Source organism: Canis lupus, chromosome 5, assembly GCF_048164855.1.
Source record: "Canis lupus baileyi chromosome 5, mCanLup2.hap1, whole genome shotgun sequence".
NCBI classification, from domain to species: domain Eukaryota; kingdom Metazoa; phylum Chordata; class Mammalia; order Carnivora; family Canidae; genus Canis; species Canis lupus.
The window spans coordinates 16,189,742-16,213,913 of NC_132842.1; the positions used below are offsets into that span (position 1 = coordinate 16,189,742).

The 24,172-nt window shown below is 39.0% G+C and overlaps 1 protein-coding gene across 7 annotated transcripts in view; it reads left to right on the top strand.

Annotated features, from left to right (window-relative positions):
- Positions 1-24,172, top strand: part of MPP7 (MAGUK p55 scaffold protein 7) — a 307,798-nt gene that overhangs the window by 62,771 nt on the left and 220,855 nt on the right. For all 7 annotated transcript variants that reach the window (XM_072825570.1, XM_072825576.1, XM_072825574.1 and 4 more), the window contains one exon: positions 23,703-23,864. In XM_072825570.1, the coding sequence (XP_072681671.1) occupies positions 23,828-23,864 (37 nt within the window). In that variant the 5' untranslated portion in view covers positions 23,703-23,827. Of the gene's footprint in view, positions 1-23,702; positions 23,865-24,172 lie in introns of those variants that run through there.

Sequence of the window (24,172 nt, forward strand, 5' to 3'; positions counted from 1 at the left end):
TTGATACCTTATAAAAATATAGCTACACAGTTTTCTTTTTCTGACTGGCTTATTTCACTTAGTGTAATATTCTCAAGTTTCACTCATGTTGTAGCATGTGACAGGATCTCCTCCTTTTTTTTAAGGTGAATGATATTCCATTGTTTGTGTGTGTCTGTGTGTGTGTGTATAAACCACATTTTGTTTATTCATCTATTGATGGACATTTGATTTGCTTTAACCTCTTGGCTATTGTGAATAATGCTGCAATGAATGTGAATTTGCAAATATCTCTTTGAGCTCCTACTTTCAATTCTTTTGGGTATATAAGCCAAAGTGGAATTGTTCAGGGTCACATGGCAATTCCATTTTTAATTTTCGAGGAACTTTCATACTGTTTTCCATAGTGGCTGGACCACTGTAGATTCTCACCAACAGGGCACAAAGTTCCAATTTCTTTACATTATTGCCAGCAGTTGTTATTTTTTGTGTTTTGTTTTGTTTTTAGATAGTGGCTATAAGGTGATACCTCTTTGTAATTTTATTTGTACTTTCTTTAATGATTAATGATATTGAACGTCTTTTCATGTGCTCATTGGAGAAATGTCTGTTCAAGTTCTTTGCTCATGTATTTTTGTTGAGTTGTAGGAGCTCTTTACATATTCTGGATATTAACCCCTTATCAGATATATGATATGCAAATATTTTCTTCCATTCTGTAGGTTGTCTTTTCACTCTGTTGATTGCTTACTTTGTTTCCCAGAAGTTTTCAAAGATTTTATGTAGTCCTATTTATTTTTATTTGTTGCCTCTGCTTTTGGTTTCATATCCAAGAAATCATTCCCAAATTCAATGTCTTGAAGCTTACATGTGAGCAGGGAAACCTGTTTTCTTATTAAGAGTTTTACAGGTCTTATTTCATGTTAATTTTTGTATACAGTATATGGTAAGGATCCAACATAATTCTTTTGCATGTGAATATTCAGTTTTGCCAACACACTTGTTGAAGTAATTGTCCTTTCCCTATTAAGTAGTTCTGGCACCTTGGTTGAAGATCATTCATCCTGAGAGTGTTTTTTTATTTTTATTTTTATTTTTATTTTTATTTTATTTATGATAGTCACACAGAGAGAGAGAGAGAGAGAAGCAGAGACACAGGCAGAGGGAGAAGCAGGCTCCATGCACCGGGATCCCGACGTGGGATTCGATCCCGGGTCTCCAGGATCGCACCCTGGGCCAAAGGCAGGCACCAAACCGCTGCGCCACCCAGGGATCTCCCTGAGAGTGTTTTTGAGATTATATGCCAGAGAGTATTTTTCCTGGGTTCTCTATTCTGTTTCATTGGTCTGTATGTCTGTCTTTATGCCAGTCTATCTGTGTTTTGATTACTGAAGCTTCATAATATGATTTGATATCAGGAACTGTGAAGTCTCAAACTTTTTTCTTCTTTTTCAATATTGTTTTGGGTTTTCAGAGTTTCTTGAGATCCCATTTTAGGGCAGTTTTTCTGTTTCTGCCAAAAATAGGATTTTTGATAAGAGTTATAATGAATCTGTTGATTGCTTTGGGTGCAATGGACATTTTAACAATTTTATTTGCATCTTTAATTTTTTTCAGCAGTGTTTTGCAGTTTTTCACTCTATAGGTCTTTTACTTTGTTAGTTGAGTTTATTCTTAAGTCTCTTATTCTTTTTGACACTTTTGTCAATGTGATTGTTTTCTTATTGTCCTTTTGTTTGTGGTTTGTGTTTGAAAACTCAGTTATTTTATTTTGTGGTGATTTTGTATCCTGCAAGTTTGCTGAATTTGTTTAGTAGTCTAATAATTTGGGTGTGTGTGTGTAGGTGTAATCTTTTGAGCTTTGTGCATATAAGATCATGTAGTGTCATCTGTGAGCAGAGATAACTTTCCTTCTTCTTTCCTAATTTATTTCTTGCCAAATTGCAAAGAAATTTTTACTTCTAGTGCTCTCTTGAATAGCGGTAGTGAGGGTGAGCATCAATACTTTGTTCATCTTCGAGGAAAAGCTTTCAGTCTTTTAGCGTGGAGTATGATGTTAGCTGTGAACTTTTTATATATGGCCTTTATATATTGAGGTAGTTTCCTTCTATTGCCAGTTTATTGCTTTAATTGTGAAAGGTATTTAATAAGTCAAATGGATTGAGATGATCATGTGTTTTGTTCTTCATTCAGATAACATCACATTTTTTAATTATCACATTTTGTATGAGGAACCATCCTTACATCCGTAGGATAAATTCGACTTGGTAATGGTGTGTAATCCTTTAAATGTGCCATTCAACTCAGTTTGCTAGTATTTTAAAAGGATTTTAAAATTACTGTTCTTCAGGCATATTGGTCTATAGTTTTCTTGTAGTATCTTGGTTTGCTTTGCTATCAGAGTAATGTTGGCCTCAGAATGAGCTTGGAAGTATTCCTTGCTCTTCAAATTTGGGGAAGAATTTGATGAGTTTTGGTGTTAATTCTCTACATGGTTAGTAGAATGCTCTCATGAAGTCATGTGGCCCTGGGCTTTAATATGCTGGAGGTTTTTGATTACTGTTTCAATATCCTTATTGGATATTGGTCTGTTCAGATTTTAAATTTAAGCCATTGACTTTGTAGGTTGTTTATTTCTAGGGATTTATCCATTCTACGTTATCAAACTTATTGGTGTATAGTTGTTAAGAGTCTATTATAGTCCTTTTAATTTCTGTGACATCAGTTGTTATGTCTCCTTTTTCATTTCTGATTTTAGTTATTTGAGTCATCTTTTATTCTTAGCCTAGCTAAGGGTTTATTAATTTTGTTGATCTTTTGAAAACAACTTTTGTTTCATTAATTTTTTCTGTTATATCTTTGCTCTAATAATTTCCTTTCTTTGCTAACATTGTTCTTTTTGTAGTTCCTTGAGTTATAAAGTTGGGTTACTGATTTTAGATTTCTCTCTTTCTCTCTTTTTTTTAAATGTAAGTGTTTATAGCTATAAACCTCACTCTTAGCACTGCTTTCATTATATAAGATTTGATACATTGTGTTTTCATTTTTATTTGCCTGAAGATATTTTCTAATTTCCCTTGTGATTTATTCTTTGGCTCACTGGTTGTTTAAATCTGTGTTGCTTAATTTCCACATATTTGTGGATTTTTATTTTTCCTTCTGTTTTTCATTTCTGGTTTCATTCCATTGAGGTCAGAAAAGATACTTGGTGTGAGTTCAGACTTCTTAAATTTGTTAAGACTTGTTTTGTGGTCTAACATGTGGTCTGTCCTGGAAAATGTTCTGTGTGTGCTTGAGAAAAATGTGCATTTTCTTGTTGTTGCATAGAGTCCTCCATGTATGATTGTTTGGTGCATTTAGTCTACAGTATTGTTCAAGTCCTCTGTTATCTCATTGATTTTTGTTTGGTGGTTCTTTCTTTTGAATGAATGACATCGAAGTCTTCTCTTACTGTGTTGATGTCAGTGTTTGCTTCAAAAATTTAGGAGTTCTGATGTCAGGTGTATACATATTTATAATTGTCAAAGCTTCTTGGTGAATTGACCCTTTTATCATTATATAATGTCCTATTTTGTGTTTTGTTAGTTTTTGACTTCATCTCTTTTGTCTATTAGTATGGCCACCCTGCTGTCTTTTGGTTAACATTTTCATGGGATATCTTTTTTCCATCTTTTCATTTTCAGCTTATGTGTATCATTAGATCTAAAGTTTGTCTCTAGTAGACAGCATGTGGTTGGTCTTTTTTTTTGTATGTTTTTTTATTGGAGTTTGATTTGCCTATATATATATATGTATATATGGCATAACACCCAGTGCTCATGCCATCAAGTGCCCCCCTTAGTGCCTGTCACCCAGTAATCCCACCCTCCCACCCACCTGCCTTTCTACCACCCCTTGTTCGTTTCCCAGAGTTAGGTGTCTCCCATGTCCTGTACCCTCACTGATATTTCCCACTCATTTTCTCTCCTTTCCCCTTTATTCCCTTTCACTATTTTTTATATTCCCCAAATGAATGAGACTTGTTTTTTTAAATCCATTCAGCCACTCTGTCTTTTGATTAGGGAGTTTAATCCATTTACATTTAAAGTAATTACTGATAGCGACGCCTGGGTGGCTCAGCGGTTGAGCATCTGCCTTTGGCTCAGGGCATGATCCTGGAGTTCTGGGATCGAGTCCCACATTAGGCTTCCTGCGAGGAGTCTGCTTCTCCCTCTGCCTATGTCTCTGCCTCTCTGTGTCTCTCCTGAATAAATAAATAAAATCTTTAAGAAAAAGTAATTACTGATAAGGATGGTATTTTATTCCCATTTTCTTAATTGTTTTCTGTATGTCTTGTAAGTTTTTTGTCCCTCTTTTCTTTTACTACTGCCTTTTCTTTGTGTTTTAGTAAGTTTTTTTTTGGACACATGCCCTTTTAATTAGCTTTTGTGTATTTTCTACAGTTTTTTTTTTTTTGTGGTTTCTCTGGGTATTACATAAAATATCTTCATGATTTAAGTTTATTTTAACCTGATGGCTTTAGTTGCATACAAAAACTCTACTCCTTTATGTCTCTGTCCCTCCACCTTCCCTGCTTTGTTAGTGATGTCACAAATTGTGCCTTTTCATATTGTGTGTCTGTTAACATAGATTTATACTTTAATGCTTTTTTCTTTTAAATCCTATAAAAGAATGAAAAATGATTTATGCACCAACATTAGGGTTCTGTTTTTGGCCTAAGTATTTACCTTTACTGGAGAGCTTTATATTTTCTATGGTTTTGTGTTGTCTAGGGTCCTTTGTTTCATCTCCCAAGGGCAGTCCTTTAGTATTTTTTGTGTGGCATGTCCAGTGGTGATTGACTCCATCAGCTTTTATGTGGCTGGGAAAGTCTTAATGTCTTCATCTTTAAAGGATGACTTTATAGATACAGTATTCTTGGTAGTTCTTTTCTTTCAGCATATTGAATATACCATACTGCTGCGCTCTGGCCTGCAAAATTTCTGCAGAGACATTGGCTTTGAATCAACAGAGGTTCTCATTTACATGAGGAGTCCATTTTCTCATGCTACATTCAAGATTGCTTTTTTCCTGTAACTTTTCAGTTTACTATATGTGGTGCTGAAGTGAGCACAGCTTTTCAGTTTCATTATAATGTGTTTCAGTGTTGGTCCCTTTGCATTTACCCTAATTGGAGTTCATTCAGCTTCTTGAATTTATATATCCATTTTTTTGCCTCAAATTTGGAAAAATTTCAGCCACTATTTCTTTAAATAGGCTCTCTATCTCTTTCCTATTTCTCCTGGGTCTCCCATAATGCATAGATAGACTTTTTGTAGTGTCCTGTATAGCCCATAGACTCTCTTTACTTTCCATCATTCCTTTTTTTTTTTCCATTCCTGTGACTCAGTAATTTCACATGATGTTTTCTAGTTTGCTGATTCTTTCTTCTGCTTGATCAAATCTGAAGTTGAATCTGTTTAGTGCATTTTTCAGTTTAATCATTGTATTCTTCAGCTACAAAGTTTATTTACCTTTTTTAAAAAGTGTTTTTGTGTCAATATTCTTATTTTGTTCATGCATTATTTCCCTGATTTCATTTAGGTATCTTTTGTGTTGTCTTTTAGCATCTTTAGTAGAGCATCTTTAGAATTATTATTTTAAATTACTTCTCAGGTAATTCATAGATCTTCATTTCTTAAGGGTTGGTTGTGGTGCTTTATTTTGCTCGTTTGATGGAACCATCTTTAACTGTTTCCCTTTGGGCCTTTTGATCTTTTGAGATTAGGGCATTTGAAAAGACAATGATCTCTTTTAGTGTGTTTTTTTTTTTTTTAAGTTTTTGTTTATTGATTCTTAAGAGACGGGGGGGGGGGGGGGGGGGGGCGGGGCAGAGCCATAGGCAGGGGGAGAAGCAGGTTCCTGCGGGTATCCTGATGTGGAACTCCATCCCAGGACCCCGGGATTGCGACCTGAGCCAAAGCAGATGTTCAACCACTGAGCCACCCAGGTGCCCCTCTTCTAGTCTTAATGGACTAGCTTCACAGAGTACAAGATCTTCACTAATCAACCTGACTAGAGATCCTGTGGACCTTCCCAACTTTTTCTGGAGATGCATATTTTCTGGGCTTGTGTGTGTAATTTCTGGGGCTTACTTTTCTGCTCAGGATTTCATAAGCTCTTCCTTTCTTTGGCATCCATGTGTGACAGTGCAGTCTCCTTGATCTTATATGGCCCAGACTTTCTTCTCCGGAGCCTCCAATGTCGCATCCAAATTATTGCCTTCCTTTTAGCATTTTTAGCCAAGCAAGAGAGAAACCAGTCCTTTGGGCTAAATTCATTGAATACAAGTTCCTCTTTTCTCTTTCCTTCCCCGAGGGAGAAGCTGGGTATTGGTTGTTTTTTTTCTTGGTTGTGCTTCATTGCAAGAGGGAAGAGGATTAAGGTAGGAAAAAAGCAGTGAACTCTCTTTGCTTCGGTGTGGTTCTTTTTGGCCTTTACTCACCTAGGTGATGCAAACACTAACTGGTTTCTAGAGTTCTCTGAGGCAATTAGGTCTTTAGATTGTTGTTAAGTTTCTCCCAAGGGAACAAGGAGCTGGGGTTTTTCTGTTCCACCATCTTGCTGATGTCAATCCCTGTACACATTTGGTTTTTAACTCTAGTCACTGTGAGGAGATTTTACTTTTGTCACCATGTCTGTATAGATAGTCACAACTGTGTTACTATTAAAGGCTTTATTGCTAAAGGGCTATATTTTTTGTAACATAATTTGACGTTAAATGTAGCTTTTTATTTATTTATCTTTTTATTTTTAAAGATTTTATTTATTTATTTATTCATAGAGACAGAGAGAGAGAGAGGCAGAGATACAGGTAGAGGGAGAAGAAGGCTCCACGCAGGGAGCCTGACATGGGACTCGATCCCAGGTCTCCAGGATCATGACCCCAGCCAAAGGTGGCGCTAAACCACTGGGCCACCAGGGCTGCCCTAAATGTAGCTTTTTAATAAACCTAGGTTTATTCTGTTTTAGGGCATATTTATATATATGTATATAATTATTATTTTTTAAAGATTTTGAGAGAGAGTGTATGCATGATTGGGGGGGGGGGAGGCAGAGAGGGAAAAGCAGACTCCCTACTGAGCAGGGAGCCTGATGCAGGGCTTGATCCCAGGACCCTGAGATTATGACCTGAGCGGGAGGTAGATGCTTAACGGATTGAGCCACCCTAGGCCCCACTGTGCATGTTAATTTGAGTAAGAAGTGATACATAATTTTAATAAGGCTTGTGTTGTTGGCTGATTTACTTTTATGCTTTTCACGAAATTTTGAATTTACTAACTGAATTCTAGTCAGTGCTTTGCAGACATTTTGTGAATAAGAAAGATTGAACAGTGTCTGAATCAGGTTCTTGAGCTCCTAACATAGTCTGTTATTTACTGTATAGAACATAGAGAAACAATATACTTAGCTACCTTGCAAGATGTGACACTAGTTTTCTGGAAATATCTGTGGCTACAGATAGGGCATGAACTTGTAGATGTGATGTAGTCCAAGTGATCAAAACCAATGAATTGAAGGCTGGGCATATTGTATTCTGAACCTACCTGAGGTAGATACAGACATAAAAACCTTTGCAAATCCCAGCACACCATGGAAAACAAAGCAGCTCTGCATCATGATCGCCCATGATTGCACATGGTGGGTAGGTGGGTGAGTGCTGGCTGGCCACCACGGGCACAGCAAACTGCACATGGGGACAGAACAGAGGAGCAGAAATGTCCATGATTGTGCAGAGGTGGAAGGTAAGGGTGTGCAAATGTGGGCACCACAGGTGTGAGTGCTCTGGGCCCCCTCGGGGCTGCTGCTGGTACAGCGTCGGGCAGGGTCTGCCCTGTGCCAGAGGGTGGGGACATGGTTTCCCCAGTGTGATCCTTTGAGCACGGGAAAAGATGTTCAACTTAAGACTTTCAAAAGGTGGTTTCCCAAGAAGTGTGCTACCTCACACTGGGGTTCTATAAGGTCACTTTGGAAACCTCTGGAAACTCATTGAAAAATCAATGAGAACATTAAAAAAAAAATTGGTCAGTCAGAAAAGGCATGACATCAGGGGACTGGAAAGCAAGATGTGGAGGATCTGAACATGAAATGGGCACTTCTCTTATTTATATATAGCATAAAATAAAGCAAAGATATTAAAGGAAAGGTTGTTGGAAGGGAGGGGAGCTAATATTTGGGCATTTGTTTCCAGTACTTTAGATAGATTTCATTTAATCTATCTAAACCATTACTAAAAGTGAGTCATAGGGGGAGGAGCAAGATGGCGGAAGAGTAGGGTCTCCAAATCACCTGTCTCCACCAAACTACCTAGAAAACCTTCAAATTATCCTGAAAATCTATGAATTCGGCCTGAGATTTAAAGAGAGAACACCTGGAATGCTACACTGAGAAGAGTTCGCGCTTCTCTCAAGGTAGGAAGACGGGAAAAAAGAAATAAAGGAACAAAGGCCTCCAAGGGGGAGGGGCCCCGCGAGGAGCCGGGCTGAGGCCGGGGCGAGTGTCCCCAGGACAGGAGAGCCCCGTCCCGGAGAAGCAGGAGCTGCACCGACCTTCCCGGCGGAAAGGGGCTCGCGGGGAGGTGGAGCAGGACCCAGGAGGGCGGGGATGCCCTCGGGTTCCCTGGGGCAGTAACAGAGCAACTGCGCGCCCAGGAGAGTGCGCCGAGCTCCCTAAGGGCTGCAGCGCGCACGGCGGGGCCCGGAGCAGCTCGGAGGGGCTCGGGGGCGGCTCCGCGGAGGGGGCTGCGGGGCGGGAGCGCGAATCCACCAGCGCAGGCTCCGGAGCACAGGGCGCCGGGACACAGCCCAGGATCCGGCCACCCCCGACAGGCAGAGGCCGGGAGGGCCCAGGACAGCGAGGACGCTCCTGCCCCAGCTGAGCAGATCAGCGGCCCCGCCCCGGAGCCTCCAGGCCCTGCAGACGGAGTTCCTGCCGGAGCTGAATCCAGGTTTCCAGAGCTGCCCCGCCACTGGGGCTGTTCCTCCTGGGGCCTCACGGGGTAAACAACCCCCACTGAGCCCTGCACCAGGCAGGGGCTGAGCAGCTCCCCCAACTGCTAACACCTGAAAATCAGCACAACAGGCCCCTCCCCCAGAACACCAGCTAGACTGACAACTTCCAGGAGAAGCCAAGGGACTTAAAGAACACAGAATCAGAAGATACTCCCCTGTGGTTTTTTTTTTGTTTGTTTGTTTGTTTTGTTTTTGTTTTGTTTTGCTTTTTGATTTGTTTCCTTCCCCAACCCCTTTTTTTCTCCTTTCTTTTTCTTTCTCTTTTTCTTCTTTTTTTTTTCGTTTTTTTTTCTTCCCTTTTTTTCTCTTTCTCTTTTCTTTCCTTCTTTCTCTCCTCTCTTTTTCTCTTTTTCCCAATACAACTTGCTTTTGGCCACTCTGCACTGAGCAAAATGACTAGAAGCAAAACCTCACCTCAAAAGAAAGAATCAGAAACAGTCCTCTCTCCCACAGAGTTACAAAATCTGGATTACAATTCAATGTCAGAAAGCCAATTCAGAAGCACTATTATACAGCTACTGGTGGCTCTAGAAAAAAGTATAAAGGACTCAAGAGACTTCATGACTGCAGAATTTAGAGCTAATCAGGCAGAAATTAAAAATCAATTGAATGAGATGCAATCCAAACTAGAAGTCCTAACGACGAGGGTTAACGAGGTGGAAGAACGAGTGAGTGACATAGAAGACAAGTTGATAGCAAAGAGGGAAACTGAGGAAAAAAGAGACAAACAATTAAAAGACCATGAGGATAGATTAAGGGAAATAAACGACAGCCTGAGAAAGAAAAACCTACGTTTAATTGGGGTTCCCGAGGGCGCCGAAAGGGACAGAGGGCCAGAATATGTATTTGAACAAATTCTAGCTGAAAACTTTCCTAATCTGGGAAGGGAAACAGGCATTCAGATCCAGGAAATAGAGAGATCCCCCCCTAAAATCAATAAAAACCGTTCAACACCTCGACATTTAATTGTGAAGCTTGCAAATTCCAAAGATAAGGAGAAGATCCTTAAAGCAGCAAGAGACAAGAAATCCCTGACTTTTATGGGGAGAAGTATTAGGGTAACAGCAGACCTCTCCACAGAGACCTGGCAGGCCAGAAAGAGCTGGCAGGATATATTCAGGGTCCTAAATGAGAAGAACATGCAACCAAGAATACTTTATCCAGCAAGGCTCTCATTCAAAATGGAAGGAGAGATAAAGAGCTTCCAAGACAGGCAGCAACTAAAAGAATATGTGACCTCCAAACCAGCTCTGCAAGAAATTTTAAGGGGGACTCTTAAAATTCCCCTTTAAGAAGAAGTTCAGTGGAACAGTCCACAAAAACAAAGACTGAATAGATATCATGATGACACTAAACTCATATCTCTCAATAGTAACTCTGAATGTGAACGGGCTTAATGACCCCATCAAAAGGCGCAGGGTTTCAGACTGGATAAAAAAGCAGGACCTATCTATTTGCTGTCTACAAGAGACTCATTTTAGACAGAAGGACACCTACAGCCTGAAAATAAAAGGTTGGAGAACCATTTACCATTCGAATGGTCCTCAAAAGAAAGCAGGGGTAGCCATCCTTATATCAGATAAACTAAAATTTACCCCAAGACTGTAGTGAGAGATGAAGAGGGACACTATATCATACTTAAAGGATCTATTCAACAAGAGGACTTAACAATCCTCAATATATATGCTCCGAATGTGGGAGCTGCCAAATATATAAATCAATCATTAACCAAAGTGAAGAAATACTTAGATAATAATACACTTATACTTGGTGACTTCAATCTAGCTCTTTCTATACTCGATAGGTCTTCTAAGCACAACATCTCCAAAGAAACGAGAGCTTTAAATGATACACTGGACCAGATGGATTTCACAGATATCTACAGAACTTTACATCCAAACTCAACTGAATACACATTCTTCTCAAGCGCACATGGAACTTTCTCCAGAATAGACCACATATGGGGTCACAAATCGGGTCTGAACCGATACCAAAAGATTGGGATTGTCCCCTGCATATTCTCAGACCATAATGCCTTGAAATTAGAACTAAATCACAACAAGAAGTTTGGAAGGACCTCAAACACGTGGAGGTTAAGGACTATCCTGCTAAAAGATAAAAGGGTCAACCAGGAAATTAAGGAAGAATTAAAAAGATTCATGGAAACTAATGAGAATGAAGATACAACCGTTCAAAATCTTTGGGATGCAGCAAAAGCAGTCCTAAGGGGGAAATACATCGCAATACAAGCATCCATTCAAAAACTGGAAAGACCTCAAATACAAAAGCTAACCTTACACAAAAAGGAGCTAGAGAGAAACAGCAAATAGATCCTACACCCAAGAGAAGAAGGGAGTTAATAAAGATTCGAGCAGAACTCAACGAAATCGAGACCAGAAGAACTGTGGAACAGATCAACAAAACCAGGAGTTGGTTCTTTGAAAGAATTAATAAGATAGATAAACCATTAGCCAGCCTTATTAAAAAGAAGAGAGAGAAGACTCAAATTAATAAAATCATGAATGAGAAAGGAGAGATCACTACCAACACCAAGGAAATACAAACGATTTTATTTTATTTTATTTTATTTTTATTTTTTTATGATAGGCACACAGTGAGAGAGAGAGAGAGAGGCAGAGACACAGGCAGAGGGAGAAGCAGGCTCCATGCTCCGGGAGCCTGACGTGGGATTCGATCCTGGGTCTCCAGGATCGCGCCCTGGGCCAAAGGCAGGCGCCAAACAGCTGCGCGACCCAGGGCTCCCAATACAAACGATTTTAAAAACATATTATGAACAGCTATACGCCAATAAATTAGGCAATCTAGAAGAAATGGACGCATTCCTGGAAAGCCACAAACTACCAAAACTGGAACAGGAAGAAATAGAAAACCTGAACAGGCCAATAACCAGGGAGGAAATTGAAGCAGTCATCAAAAACCTCCCAAGACACAAGAGTCCAGGGCCAGATGGCTTCCCAGGGGAATTTTATCAAACGTTTAAAGAAGAAACCATACCTATTCTCCTAAAGCTGTTTGGAAAGATAGAAAGAGATGGAGTACTTCCAAATTCGTTCTATGAGGCCAGCATCACCTTAATTCCAAAGCCAGACAAAGACCCCACCAAAAAGGAGAATTACCGACCAATATCCCTGATGAACATGGATGCAAAAATTCTCAACAAGATACTGGCCAATAGGATCCAACAGTACATTAAGAAAATGATTCACCATGACCAAGTAGGATTTATCCCTGGGACACAAGGCTGGTTCAACACCCGTAAAACAATCAATGTGATTCATCATATCAGCAAGAGAAAAACCAAGAACCATATGATCCTCTCATTGGATGCAGAGAAAGCATTTGACAAAATACAGCATCCATTCCTGATCAAAACTCTTCAGAGTGTAGGGATAGAGGGAACATTCCTCGACATCTTAAAAGCCATCTATGAAAAGCCCACAGCAAATATCATTCTCAATGGGGAAGCACTAGGAGCCTTTCCCCTAAGATCAGGAACAAGACAGGGATGTCCACTCTCACCACTGCTGTTCAACATAGTACTGGAAGTCCTAGCCTCAGCAATCAGACAACAAAAAGACATTAAAGGCATTCAAATTGGCAAAGAAGAAGTCAAACTCTCCCTCTTCGCCGATGACATGATACTCTACATAGAAAACCCAAAAGTCTCCACCCCAAGATTGCTAGAACTCATACAGCAATTCGGTAGCGTGGCAGGATACAAAATCAATGCCCAGAAGTCAGTGGCATTTCTATACACTAACAATGAGACTGAAGAAAGAGAAATTAAGGAGTCAATCCCATTTACAATTGCACCCAAAAGCATAAGATACCTAGGAATAAACCTAACCAAAGATGTAAAGGATCTATACCCTCAAAACTATAGAACACTTCTGAAAGAAATTGAGGAAGACACAAAGAGATGGAAAAATATTCCATGCTCATGGATTGGCAGAATTAATATTGTGAAAATGTCAATGTTACCCAGGGCAATATACACGTTTAATGCAATCCCTATCAAAATACCATGGACTTTCTTCAGAGAGTTAGAACAAATTATTTTAAGATTTGTGTGGAATCAGAAAAGACCCCGAATAGCCAGGGGAATTTTAAAAAAGAAAACCATATCTGGGGGCATCACAATGCCAGAGTTCAGGTTGTACTACAAAGCTGTGGTCATCAAGACAGTGTGGTACTGGCACAAAAACAGACACATAGATCAGTGGAACAGAATAGAGAATCCAGAAGTGGACCCTGAACTTTATGGTCAACTAATATTCGATAAAGGAGGAAAGACTATCCATTGGAAGAAAGACAGTCTCTTCAATAAATGGTGCTGGGAAAATTGGACATCCACATGCAGAAGAATGAAACTAGACCACTCTCTTTCACCATACACAAAGATAAACTCAAAATGGATGAAAGATCTAAATGTGAGACAAGATTCCATCAAAATCCTAGAGAAGAACACAGGCAACACCCTTTTTGAACTCGGCCATAGTAACTTCTTGCAAGATACATCCACGAAGGCAAAAGAAACAAAAGCAAAAATGAACTATTGGGACTTCATCAAGATAAGAAGCTTTTGCACAGCAAAGGATACAGTCAACAAAACTCAAAGACAACCTACAGAATGGGAGAAGATATTTGCAAATGTCGTATCAGATAAAGGGCTAGTTTCCAGATCTATAAAGAACTTATTAAACTCAACACCAAAGAAACAAACAATCCAATCATGAAATGGGCAAAAGACATGAAGAGAAATCTCACAGAGGAAGACATAGACATGGCCAACATGCACATGAGAAAATGCTCTGCATCACTTGCCATCAGGGAAATACAAATCAAAACTACAATGAGATACCACCTCACACCAGTGAGAATGGGGAAAATTAACAAGGCAGGAAACAACAAATGTTGGAGAGGATGTGGAGAAAAGGGAACCCTCTTACACTGTTGGTGGGAATGTGACCTGGTGCAGCCACTCTGGAAAACTGTGTGGAGGTTCCTCAAACAGTTAAAAATATACCTGCCCTACGACCCAGCAATTGCACTGTTGGGGATTTACCCCAAAGATACAAATGCAATGAAACGCCGGGACACCTGCACCCCGATGTTTATAGCAGCAATGGCCACGATAGCCAAACTGTGGAAGGAGCTTCGGTGTCCAACGAAAGATGAATGGATAAAGAAGATTTGGTTTATGTATACAATGGAATATTACTCAGCTATTAGAAATGACAAATACCCACCATTTGCTTCAACGTGGATGGAACTGGAGGGTATTATGCTGAGTGAAGTAAGCCAGTCGGAGAAGGACAAACATTATATGTTCTCATTCATTTGGGGAATATAAATAATAGTGAAAGGGAATATAAGGGAAGGGAGAAGAAATGTGTGGGAAATATCAGAAAGGGAGACAGAACGTAAAGACTGCTAACTCTGGGAAACAAACTAGGGGTGGTAGAAGGGGCGGAGGGCGGGGGGTGGGAGTGAATGGGTGACGGGAACTGGGTGTTATTCTGTATGTTAGTAAATTGAACACCAATAAAAAATAAATTAAAAAAAAAAGTGAGTCATAGATAGTGTTTCCCTTTGAGAGCTGAGAGGACTCAATGGAAAAGGTTGAATAAGAGAGTTAAGGGGCAGCATTGTGTAGTGTGATTGGTAGTACAGGCAAGAGATCCATACATCCTGGCACTCCTCCTTTGAAACTGTGCTTAAGGTAAGTTGCTTGAAATTTAGTTTCCTTGGGGCACCTGGGTGGCTCAGTTGGTTAAGCATCTGCCTCCTGCTTGGTTAAGGTCATGTTCCCGGGGTCCTGGGATTGAACCCCTTTTTGGGCTCCCTGCTCAGTGGGGAGCCTGCTTCTCCGTCTCCCTCTGCCCCCCCCCCCACTCATCCTGCACTCTGTCTCAAATAAATAAATAAATAAAATCTTAAAAAAAATTCAGTTTCCTCATCTGTAAAATGATCAGACTATTTACATTATAGGATCATTGTAAGAATTAAATGAAACAATGCATGATGAGTTTTTAAGCTAACCTCTGGAAAAGTGTATGCACTCAATGTTACATGCCACACACACACATAGGTGTGTGTATGTATATATTTACATGTTTGTGTTTGCATATTTATACTTCATCACATGCATACACATATATATATAAAACTTAAATTGGTACCTTACTGGTTTCCCAAGGTCTCATACCTTGTAAGTTGTGCATGTGGCACATGGTAGAATGAGGAGACTGGTCTCTCACCAAAGCCTGTATTCTTTTCATTATAGAGCTTCTAAAAGTTTGCTAGATCGGAGGAAATGAGAAATAGAGTGATGAAAATGAGGTCGAAGAGTGTTAATAAAACTGTTGTCTGCTGATTGGCTGCTCTAGGTTAGGTGCTTTACTTATGTCATTGCATTTAATCTCATTTCATTAAATAGCCTGGCCAAGACCAGGGAGTCAGTATGGCAGAGCTGGTCTGTCTCATTTCAAAATCCGAGCTCTCCTCATTAGGGAGGGCTGTCTCCCCATAAGTAAACTAATAAAGTTACTCTGACCTTGACAAGGAAGGGAGCTCTTGGTCAAGGAAAGGAGCTCAAGGTCCCTGACCTTGACAAGGAAGGGAGCTCAAGGAGGGATTGCATTGGTCACATAGAGAAGTACTTCAGAATAAGGTTCATTACAGATTTTAAGGACACCTGATGACATGGGTTCCATCCTTAGGGAAATCTTGTGGGGGGACAAAAGCCCAAGAAAAATAGAAAATGATGTTGATGTATCTTAATTATCAAAAATGATTACAAGATTGGTTTGTCCAAGAGAGAGGGCTTAAGGAAATGCTGATGGAATGCTGGGATGGATCTGGAATTGAGAATTGGTCAAGAAAAATAGGAAGTTACCATTCCCTCCTGCCTCCAACAATTAGAAAAAGTGCCAAAATACGGGGGAGAAAAGAGTGAGTCATTGATGGTTAATCGTATAATCTTGAAGACTATCTAAGATTTTTTTATGGCAGGTAGTATAACATAAATAGAATGAAAAGAAAGTCCTCATCAGAAAAGAAGTATCCCTCTGTGAGAGGTCGGGAACATGCGCAGCACTGAAAATGCTGGTGGTTTTACTTGAGGACGGTGTGAGGGAAAACACGGGGGTCATGATGCACTGATTTGCTGTAGATGGTTTGAGATGGTTTGCATAGTCTGGAATGAGGTCCTTGCTTGTGAGTGTCAGTTCATTCATCACACCAGTGCTTCCAGATGGGGTAGGCGGTGGGGTGGGAACTGAGTGAGCAAGTGTGACAGTGTGTGACTTCTCACCCAGAACCCTGACCAGATGCAGCCCTGACCTGTATGGTTCATTCCCCCTTTGGGCAAGTGGGCCAGGGCTCCTTGCTGACATCCCTACAGCTTTAGAGCTGTGGTATTTTAATCTGGGGATTCTAAAGCAGTATTTCTCCTCTTTTAGGTCTTCATAGTTTTATAGGATGTTTTTCAATGGGATTCTATTTTTTTCTCTTGCTTTGGCATTTTCCTTTCCATTTGTGGGAAGGATATAATATGATTTGTGTGTTATGTAATAATTGAACCCTCTTGAGTTTGTGAAATGTGTGGGGTCTTTTTAATCTTTCATAATTTTTCCCTTTTCCTTGACAGCTAGGGTTTTTTGTGTTCAGCTGTAATAAAGCATATTTTCTTACATATGGTACCCTAATATATTGCCAGTTTTAAGTTTTAATTTTCTGTGTGTACTGACAGTTATAAGATTCTTGGAATAGACAAGATTCAAATGTGATTTTGAAATATGATTAGGAACAGCATAGTTTAAAAATATATGTTGTTTTACATATATTTCTGCATTAAACACTGGAAGTTTTTAAAAACTATTTTCCTTTGAAAATTTAAATATCTTTTAGATATTTAAGTCTCTAGCAGATAGGGTGTCATGGCATAGAATAGTGGTCAGCAAACTTGGCCTTCTCTCAGTCTCTGTAAATAAAATACAGGGACAAAGTCATACCAAACTCTTATATGTGTTGTCTGTCTTGAGACAGAGACCATATAGACCACAAAGGCTACAATACTTACTGTCTGCCTTTTGCAGGAAATGTTTGCTTATCCCTGGTATAGAATAATAAGTAGTTCTCAAGTTTTAGGGTCTCTGGACATTTTACATGCTTAAATATTACCAAAGACTCCAAAGAATTTCATTTGTGTGCATTATACTGATGTTTGCCATACTGGAAATAAAAACTGAGTAATGAAAAAAGTATTTCAGTTCATTTAAAAATAATATGTTAGGGGCGCCTGGCTGGCTCAGTCAGTAGAGCCTGTGACTCTTGACCTCAGGGTTGTGAGTTTGGACCCCACTGTGGGGGTACAGATTATTTAAAAATAACAATGTTAAAACTTGTTACACATTAACATAAATGATCTTTCTTTCTTTCTTTCTTTCTTTCTTTCTTTCTTTCTTTCTTTCTTTCTTTCTTTCTTTCTTTCTTTCTTTCTTTTCTTCTTTCTTTTTTTTAAAAGAAAGATGGATTTCAAGAGAGCTATGGGGGAGAGGGGCAGAGGGAGAGAGAGATTCCTAATTAGGCTCCATAGCACAGAGCCCAGGAGGGGGCCTTGAGATCCTGGCCTGAGTGGTAATCAGGAGTTGGATGTTTAACTGACCCAGCTGCCCTGTAAATAACATTTCTATGAAAAATAACTTGTTTCCTAAGAAAAAAAATTTAGTAAATTGGGAATTTCTCTAGTGCCTGGATTAACAGACCTTCATTTCCATATCTCTATACTTTGAATTTGTTGCTATATATTTCAGTTGAAGGGTATGAAGAAAATCACACAGATCTGCAGATGAAAAAAGGATGAGTATTTTGATAGCCTGTTCAGTGAATTGTGAAGATTCATTGATACAGCCTCAGAACTTGTTGTGTGGTTGTTTATTAAAGGGAGTTGCCATGTGGAATCTGAAAATAGATCAATAAACTTATCATACTGGATCTTTGAAATCCATTGCTCTGTCTTGCACTTTGAATGAATCTTTTATTCATGTGTGGTTTTCTAATATCATATATTGGTATTTGAAAAAAATATTGGTTCACAATCCACATGTAGACACTATTTAAGAAATGACATTGGTTAATATTGCCCCTGATCTCAGAAGAAGCTTTGGGTATTGGGTACCTACTGGAACTACGCAAGATGGGGGCTGGGTTCTAGTGTGTTTGCGTTTGTCTGTCTGTACCTTGCAAAGTGAGGACAAGACAGCCTCTAGAGGACCATGTATTATACAATTCTATTTTTTTGCCTGAAAGCTTACTTTTTTTTTTTTATCATTAACAATACATATTGTCATTTTTTTCAAAGTCCCAGACTCACTTCATTCATTTTCAGGAAAATATTTACCAAATACTCCATCCTGATTAAGGTGAATAGCTGAATAGCTTGTCTTTCAGTTATTCTTTTAAGTAAAAGTAGTTTTCCATGAAAAAAAGAAAACTACATTGATTTACAGAAACCATCACATAGGTGTTTTTCTTTGAAACAGACAAGACTTTATTTATGGCAGTAGTGCTTTGTGTGTACTTCTCATTTCATCATACAGAATATTAAAAAGATGGATACTGAAGAGGCAGCTAATTAATAATTTGATTAAGAACTTTTAACTTCATTAAGAACATTCTAGAGTGAACATTTTTTTCTCTTTCTCCTCCTCTTTTTTCTTTCTTTTTTTTAATGAGAGTGCTTGGCACTGAAGAGTACAAGGATGAATAATTTCAATTTGGTACTCATGATTTTTCCCACCATTACTTTCCACCATCAGTGCAGATGTCAACACAGTACAAAAAGCAAATGGCATCTTGATATTTTTGTGGAAATAATTTGATCTAATGAAGTCCTCTGAGAGGGTCTTGGAGACTATTGGGGACTCTGCAGACCACACTCAGAGAACTGCTGGTATAAATGGTGTAAATACCATTTTATATAAGCAGATTTATGCCACTTACTACTTGTTGCCTCCTTTATTGTCTTACAGTTATAATTTATGAAGTTTTGAATAATGTTAACAGATATAGTTTGCTGCTTGCATTGGCTAATATATAATGTTTCAGATCAAGCTTTCAAAAAAAATTTTTTTTTTAAGTTGACTGTTTTATTTTTATTGCTCTATCAGATTTTGAAAGTGTAACTTAGAATAATTGTAACTGGTGAAGTAACCAGCAGTTGAATTACTGGATACAGTTGTCATTTCAGTCTCCTGAAATGGTAGCATATTAATGGGATTTTTAAATACCGTAAGTTAATTGAAAGTTTTCATTCTTGAGGCACCTGGTTGGCTTAGTTGGTTAAGTGCCCAACTCTTGATTTCAGCTCAAGTCATGATCCGGGGGTGGTGAGAGTGAGACCCGAGTTGGGCTCTGTGCTCAGCATGGAGTCTGCTTGACATTCTCTCCCTCTCCCTCTGCACCTCCCCCTGCTCACCCTCTCTCCCCCTCTGTAAAATAAATACATAGATAAAATTTTAAAAAGTTTTCATATTCTTGAATACTCTGCTAAATTGAGAGGAAATGTATGTGGAAATGAGGTCCAATATTTGATTTCTTGTTCATCTACCTAAACTTTGTGGGTATGTGTAGTATTGTGGTTTATGGGAAGAAAGATATATTTGGTTTTGCCTCTCATTTTTGGCACAGAGTTCTTTTTTTTTTTTTTAAGATTTTATTTATTTATTCATGAGAGACAGAGAGAGAGAGAGGCAGCGGAAGAAGCAGGCTCCATGAAGGGAGCCCAATGTGGGACTTGATCCTGGGTCTCCAGGATCACGCCCTGGGATGAAGGTAGCGCTAAAACACTGAGCCACCAGAGCTGCCTGGCACGGAGTTCTTAAAACTCTAGGTGATAAGAGTGATAAAGGTATCTTTTTAATTGATAATGTGTGTCCCCTCTTAGCCACACCTGAGATTATGGTAATGCAGTGCCTTTTGTAAAGCTCTGGAGCATGAAGGCTGGTTGCCAATGGACCAACCTAGATTGGAGTGTTGGCACTTGGCAACCCTCCCTCTGGAGATGTGAGAGGGGCTAGAAGCAGCATCAGTCACCAGTGGCCAGTGATTTGATCAGTTGTGCTTATGTAATGAAGTCTCCATAGAACCCTGAGAGGACAGAGTTAAGAGTGCTTCTGGGTTGGTGAATGGGTGGAGGTTCAGGGAAAGGTGGGGGGGAGAGTTGTGTTCCTGGAGAGGGAGAGGACATGGAAGCTCTGTGTTCTTCCCACATATATGCCATGTGCATCTCCTCTGTCTGGCTGGTCTGAGTTGTATCCTTTTATAATAAACAGGTAATCTACTCAGTGAATGTTTTTCTGAGTTCTTGGAGAAGGTCTGGCAAATTAATAAAGCCAAGCAGGGGTTCATGAGAACCTCTGATTGGTAGTTAATGGATCAGAAGCACAGGTGAGATAGCCTGAACTTGTGATTGACATGGGGGTGGGGACAGTCTTGTGGGACCTTGCCCTGGACCTGTGGGATCTGATGCCATCTCTACATAGATTGTGCCAGAATTGAATTGAATTTGTAGGACACTCAGCTCATGTTGCAGAATTGGTTGATATGCGGAAGAGCTCAGTTGGTGTCAGAAGTGAAGTGGTGTTCTAGTGAAGTGTTGAAAGGGAGAGGAGGCACACGGGAGGAGTATGTATTTAACATTTATGGGTGCATATAAATGAAATTTTTGCAGATGACTGTTTCTCTGGGTGCAATCAGATAATTTTTGCTTTCCTGGAAACGCCAAAAACACTGGAGTTTTCTGCGACAAACACTTGCACTTCTGTGGTTGACCATTAGATGTCATGAGTGCCACGGAAGCCCTCAGGGTTACCCAAGGCCAGTAGAAATTGAACATTGTTAGCTCCTAGACCTTCACATAGTTCACTGTTTCCACATGATCGATGCCAGAAGAACCTGATACTGTGTGATATATAGAAGCAAGGTACAACTGGAATAATGAAATTTCAAAAATAAGCCTTTTTAAAGGAGGGTTGTAATAGTTCTATTGGGTATTGTAAATGTTTCAGGTGCACTTGATACCGCTGTTGGGTTCCTGGCGTTTGGATCTCTCTTTTTTATGGAAAGATGGATTGAACTTCAATTTAAGAATATTCGGTAATCCCTCTCAGGACATACTGTAACACCTGGTATTTTTGTGTTGTAGTAAATCAATTCCATACAACAGTCAGTAATAATTATAGCTGGGTTCTGACAAATTCCAAAGTATTTTCAATAAATTTCGCCAAAGAAAATAACATGATTACTACAAAAATTTAGCTCAGTTTGAAAGTTAAACTCAGCGACTCTGCTTTGTTCCACAAAATAGTAAGCATTTTTACTGGTTGGGATTTTATCAAACCACTTACTTTTTATTAATATGCTTATATATGTTGTGAGAAGATAATTACTTTGTAGCGTATATTTCTTAAGTAACATGACTTTGGAAAAATTTAACCTTGGGTGTTTGTCATAAAATAAAAAGCGAGAAATGCTGAGGCTTTTTTGTAAGTGGCTTTGTATGTACTGCAGCAGTATCAACTCAGAAGGATGTTTTGCTGTGGAAATGTAAGGTTGTCTTAGTAGATATAGAATGTTTGATATAAGATCACTTATATGTTTGTGGTTTACCAAAGTATTCTAAGTTCTTTAAGGCGTGCAGAAAGGAGTAGTTTGCATGGTATAAACTGTATTGTATGTGTATTTCTATTAAGCAGTCGGTACTATTTAGATTATGACTTACGGCATAAAGAGCTTAAATTATCTATGTAACATACATACATATGATAACTCTCTACCCACATGCATTTACATAATTGCCCTAATGGTAGAAATGTGTGTGCATACACTTCACAAATTTCAACCATTTCCTCCTCTTTTCTCAGCACAACCAAAGTCTTATTGAGTGCATTCTTTAAATCACGTATGGTCTGTTTCTTACTTTCTTTGTGTTCAAATTAGGGAGCACTTTTTTGTAGTTGAATTTTAATCCTGATTGTTATAATAATTTATGACAGCAAAGTAGAGTTGCCTCTTAAAATTATCGGGGAAAACAGCCTCAGAAATGGGCATTGATGAAACTTGGTCTTTCTCATTTATTTAAAAATAAGCTCCATGATTTATAGCTTATTTGGCATTTAAAATAATTGCCCTCACATTTTTAATTATTAGTCTTGTCTGTATGGGTACGTGTGCATATTTTAACTTTGTCAACCTTTGTACTATGAAACAAAATGCAAGCCATTGCACCGGATAGTTTGGTTCAAGATAGTCTGGTGATTTTTTTCATCCTAACATTTGCTGTGATAATTAGAAAGCTAATTTAGAAGGTTTTAATAGAATTTTACAGTTTGGACTTTTTCAATGAGCTTTGGCAAGCTCCTTTTATTCTGTAAATGAATCAGCAATTTAAAGGCTTCCTGGGTTGAAGTGAGCCAGTGTTTCGAGTGTTTACAATATCTGTTTTTCTTGTTAATATATGTTAAAATATGCTTTAAATTACTGAATTTGCTTTACAGCAAACTGGGGAAAATGCATTAAAAATGGACTTAAACACATGGTGTGGGTCTTCTGATTTCTAAAAAATGTAAATGTAGTCTATTTTCCATTATTAGCAGTGGTCCAATTTAAACCACATGGCCTTCTCCTAGGTGTCAGGCCAGCGTCAGTTTTAATCTTCTTTTATGTTTTCATTTTATAACGTCATTGCCTGAATTAAAGAGCTCCAGTCATAATAGCCAGCATTTCTTGTTTGCTAGTCATATGCCAGATGCTGTGCTGTGAGACTTAGTCTATTTCGTCATGAAAAGATTCTAAATTGTTGTTATCCCCAATTTTATATATGGAAATTAAGGTATAATAAGATTAAAAAGTTGTCCAAGATGATAGAGTTGGCAGGATGAGAGATGAGGCCGAACTCTGGAGTCCTTTCTCCTTAGCTACGAGACAGTAGCACTTTACTGCTTATTTTGGGATAAACTGTCATTAAAACAGCTTTTGGAAAAGAGTGGATATTTTTTAAGGTGCCCCAAAGCTTAGTTTTTACTAAATGAATTGGCTTTTGTGTATTAGCATGGATTGGGAGGTCTCGTTTAGATGAACACTTCTGTGAATCCCTAACATCTTCAGTTCTTGCAGTTTCTCCAGGTGATTTGCAGTTTTGAGTTAGAGAACTTTGCAGTTGGCATATTAGGATGAGCTATTGAAAGAATTCCAACTGTTTGTAAGTTGTCGACCATCTACAGAGTCTCTGTTCTGCATTAGAAATATAGTGTGGAATCACGGTCAGAGAGGCCAAGGATTTTTAGAATAGCACCGGTGTTAAAACCTTTTTACTGTTCTCAGTCTGCACTCAGCAGTCCTCAAACCAACTGGAAAAATCTTTAAGGAAGCCTTGATACATGCGTGAGGAGCTTTCGTGGTTTTAATTAGAAATTTCACATCAAAATAAAAAATCTCACACTTAATATTTGCAAGAAGTATGTAGACAAAATTTGGAAGAATTGTGATCTTGTAGCGTGTCGGAATAAGAACTCTGAATTAGTTGCAGAAGGTTGCAATTTAGTAGACTTCCCTGTTACTATTTTTAAAGCATTTTTCTTCTCTTTTTAGAAACGGCCTGCTCGATATATAAATCTTGGTGGACAGCGTGGCTGCAGGCCATCGAGCTGGAATTCCCTGTGACTTTCTAAGCGGAGAGGGTTTGGTGTGCGTGGTCTCAGCCTGAGGCTTGCATCATGCCAGCTTTGTCAACAGGATCTGGTAGTGACACAGGTATGTGAACCCAAGAGGGGCAGTCTTCCTTGTATTCTTACTGAAATTTTCCTGTCCACAGTGAAAACCAGTATCACTTTAAGTAAGTGCAAACAGATCGTGCCTGTTTTTCCGTAGGCAGTGGCAGGGACACAAAATCGACTTACACGCATCCTTCCAAGATAAAAGTTGTCAAAGGACATTGTTGATTGACCACTGCTTTCTCAGGTTGTGGTGGCTTGGCAGATGCTCTTGTATGGTCTTATTTTTTGGGATAATGCCAGGAGTTTAAGTGCTTTAAAAAAAAAAGAGTATTTTAAACATATGAG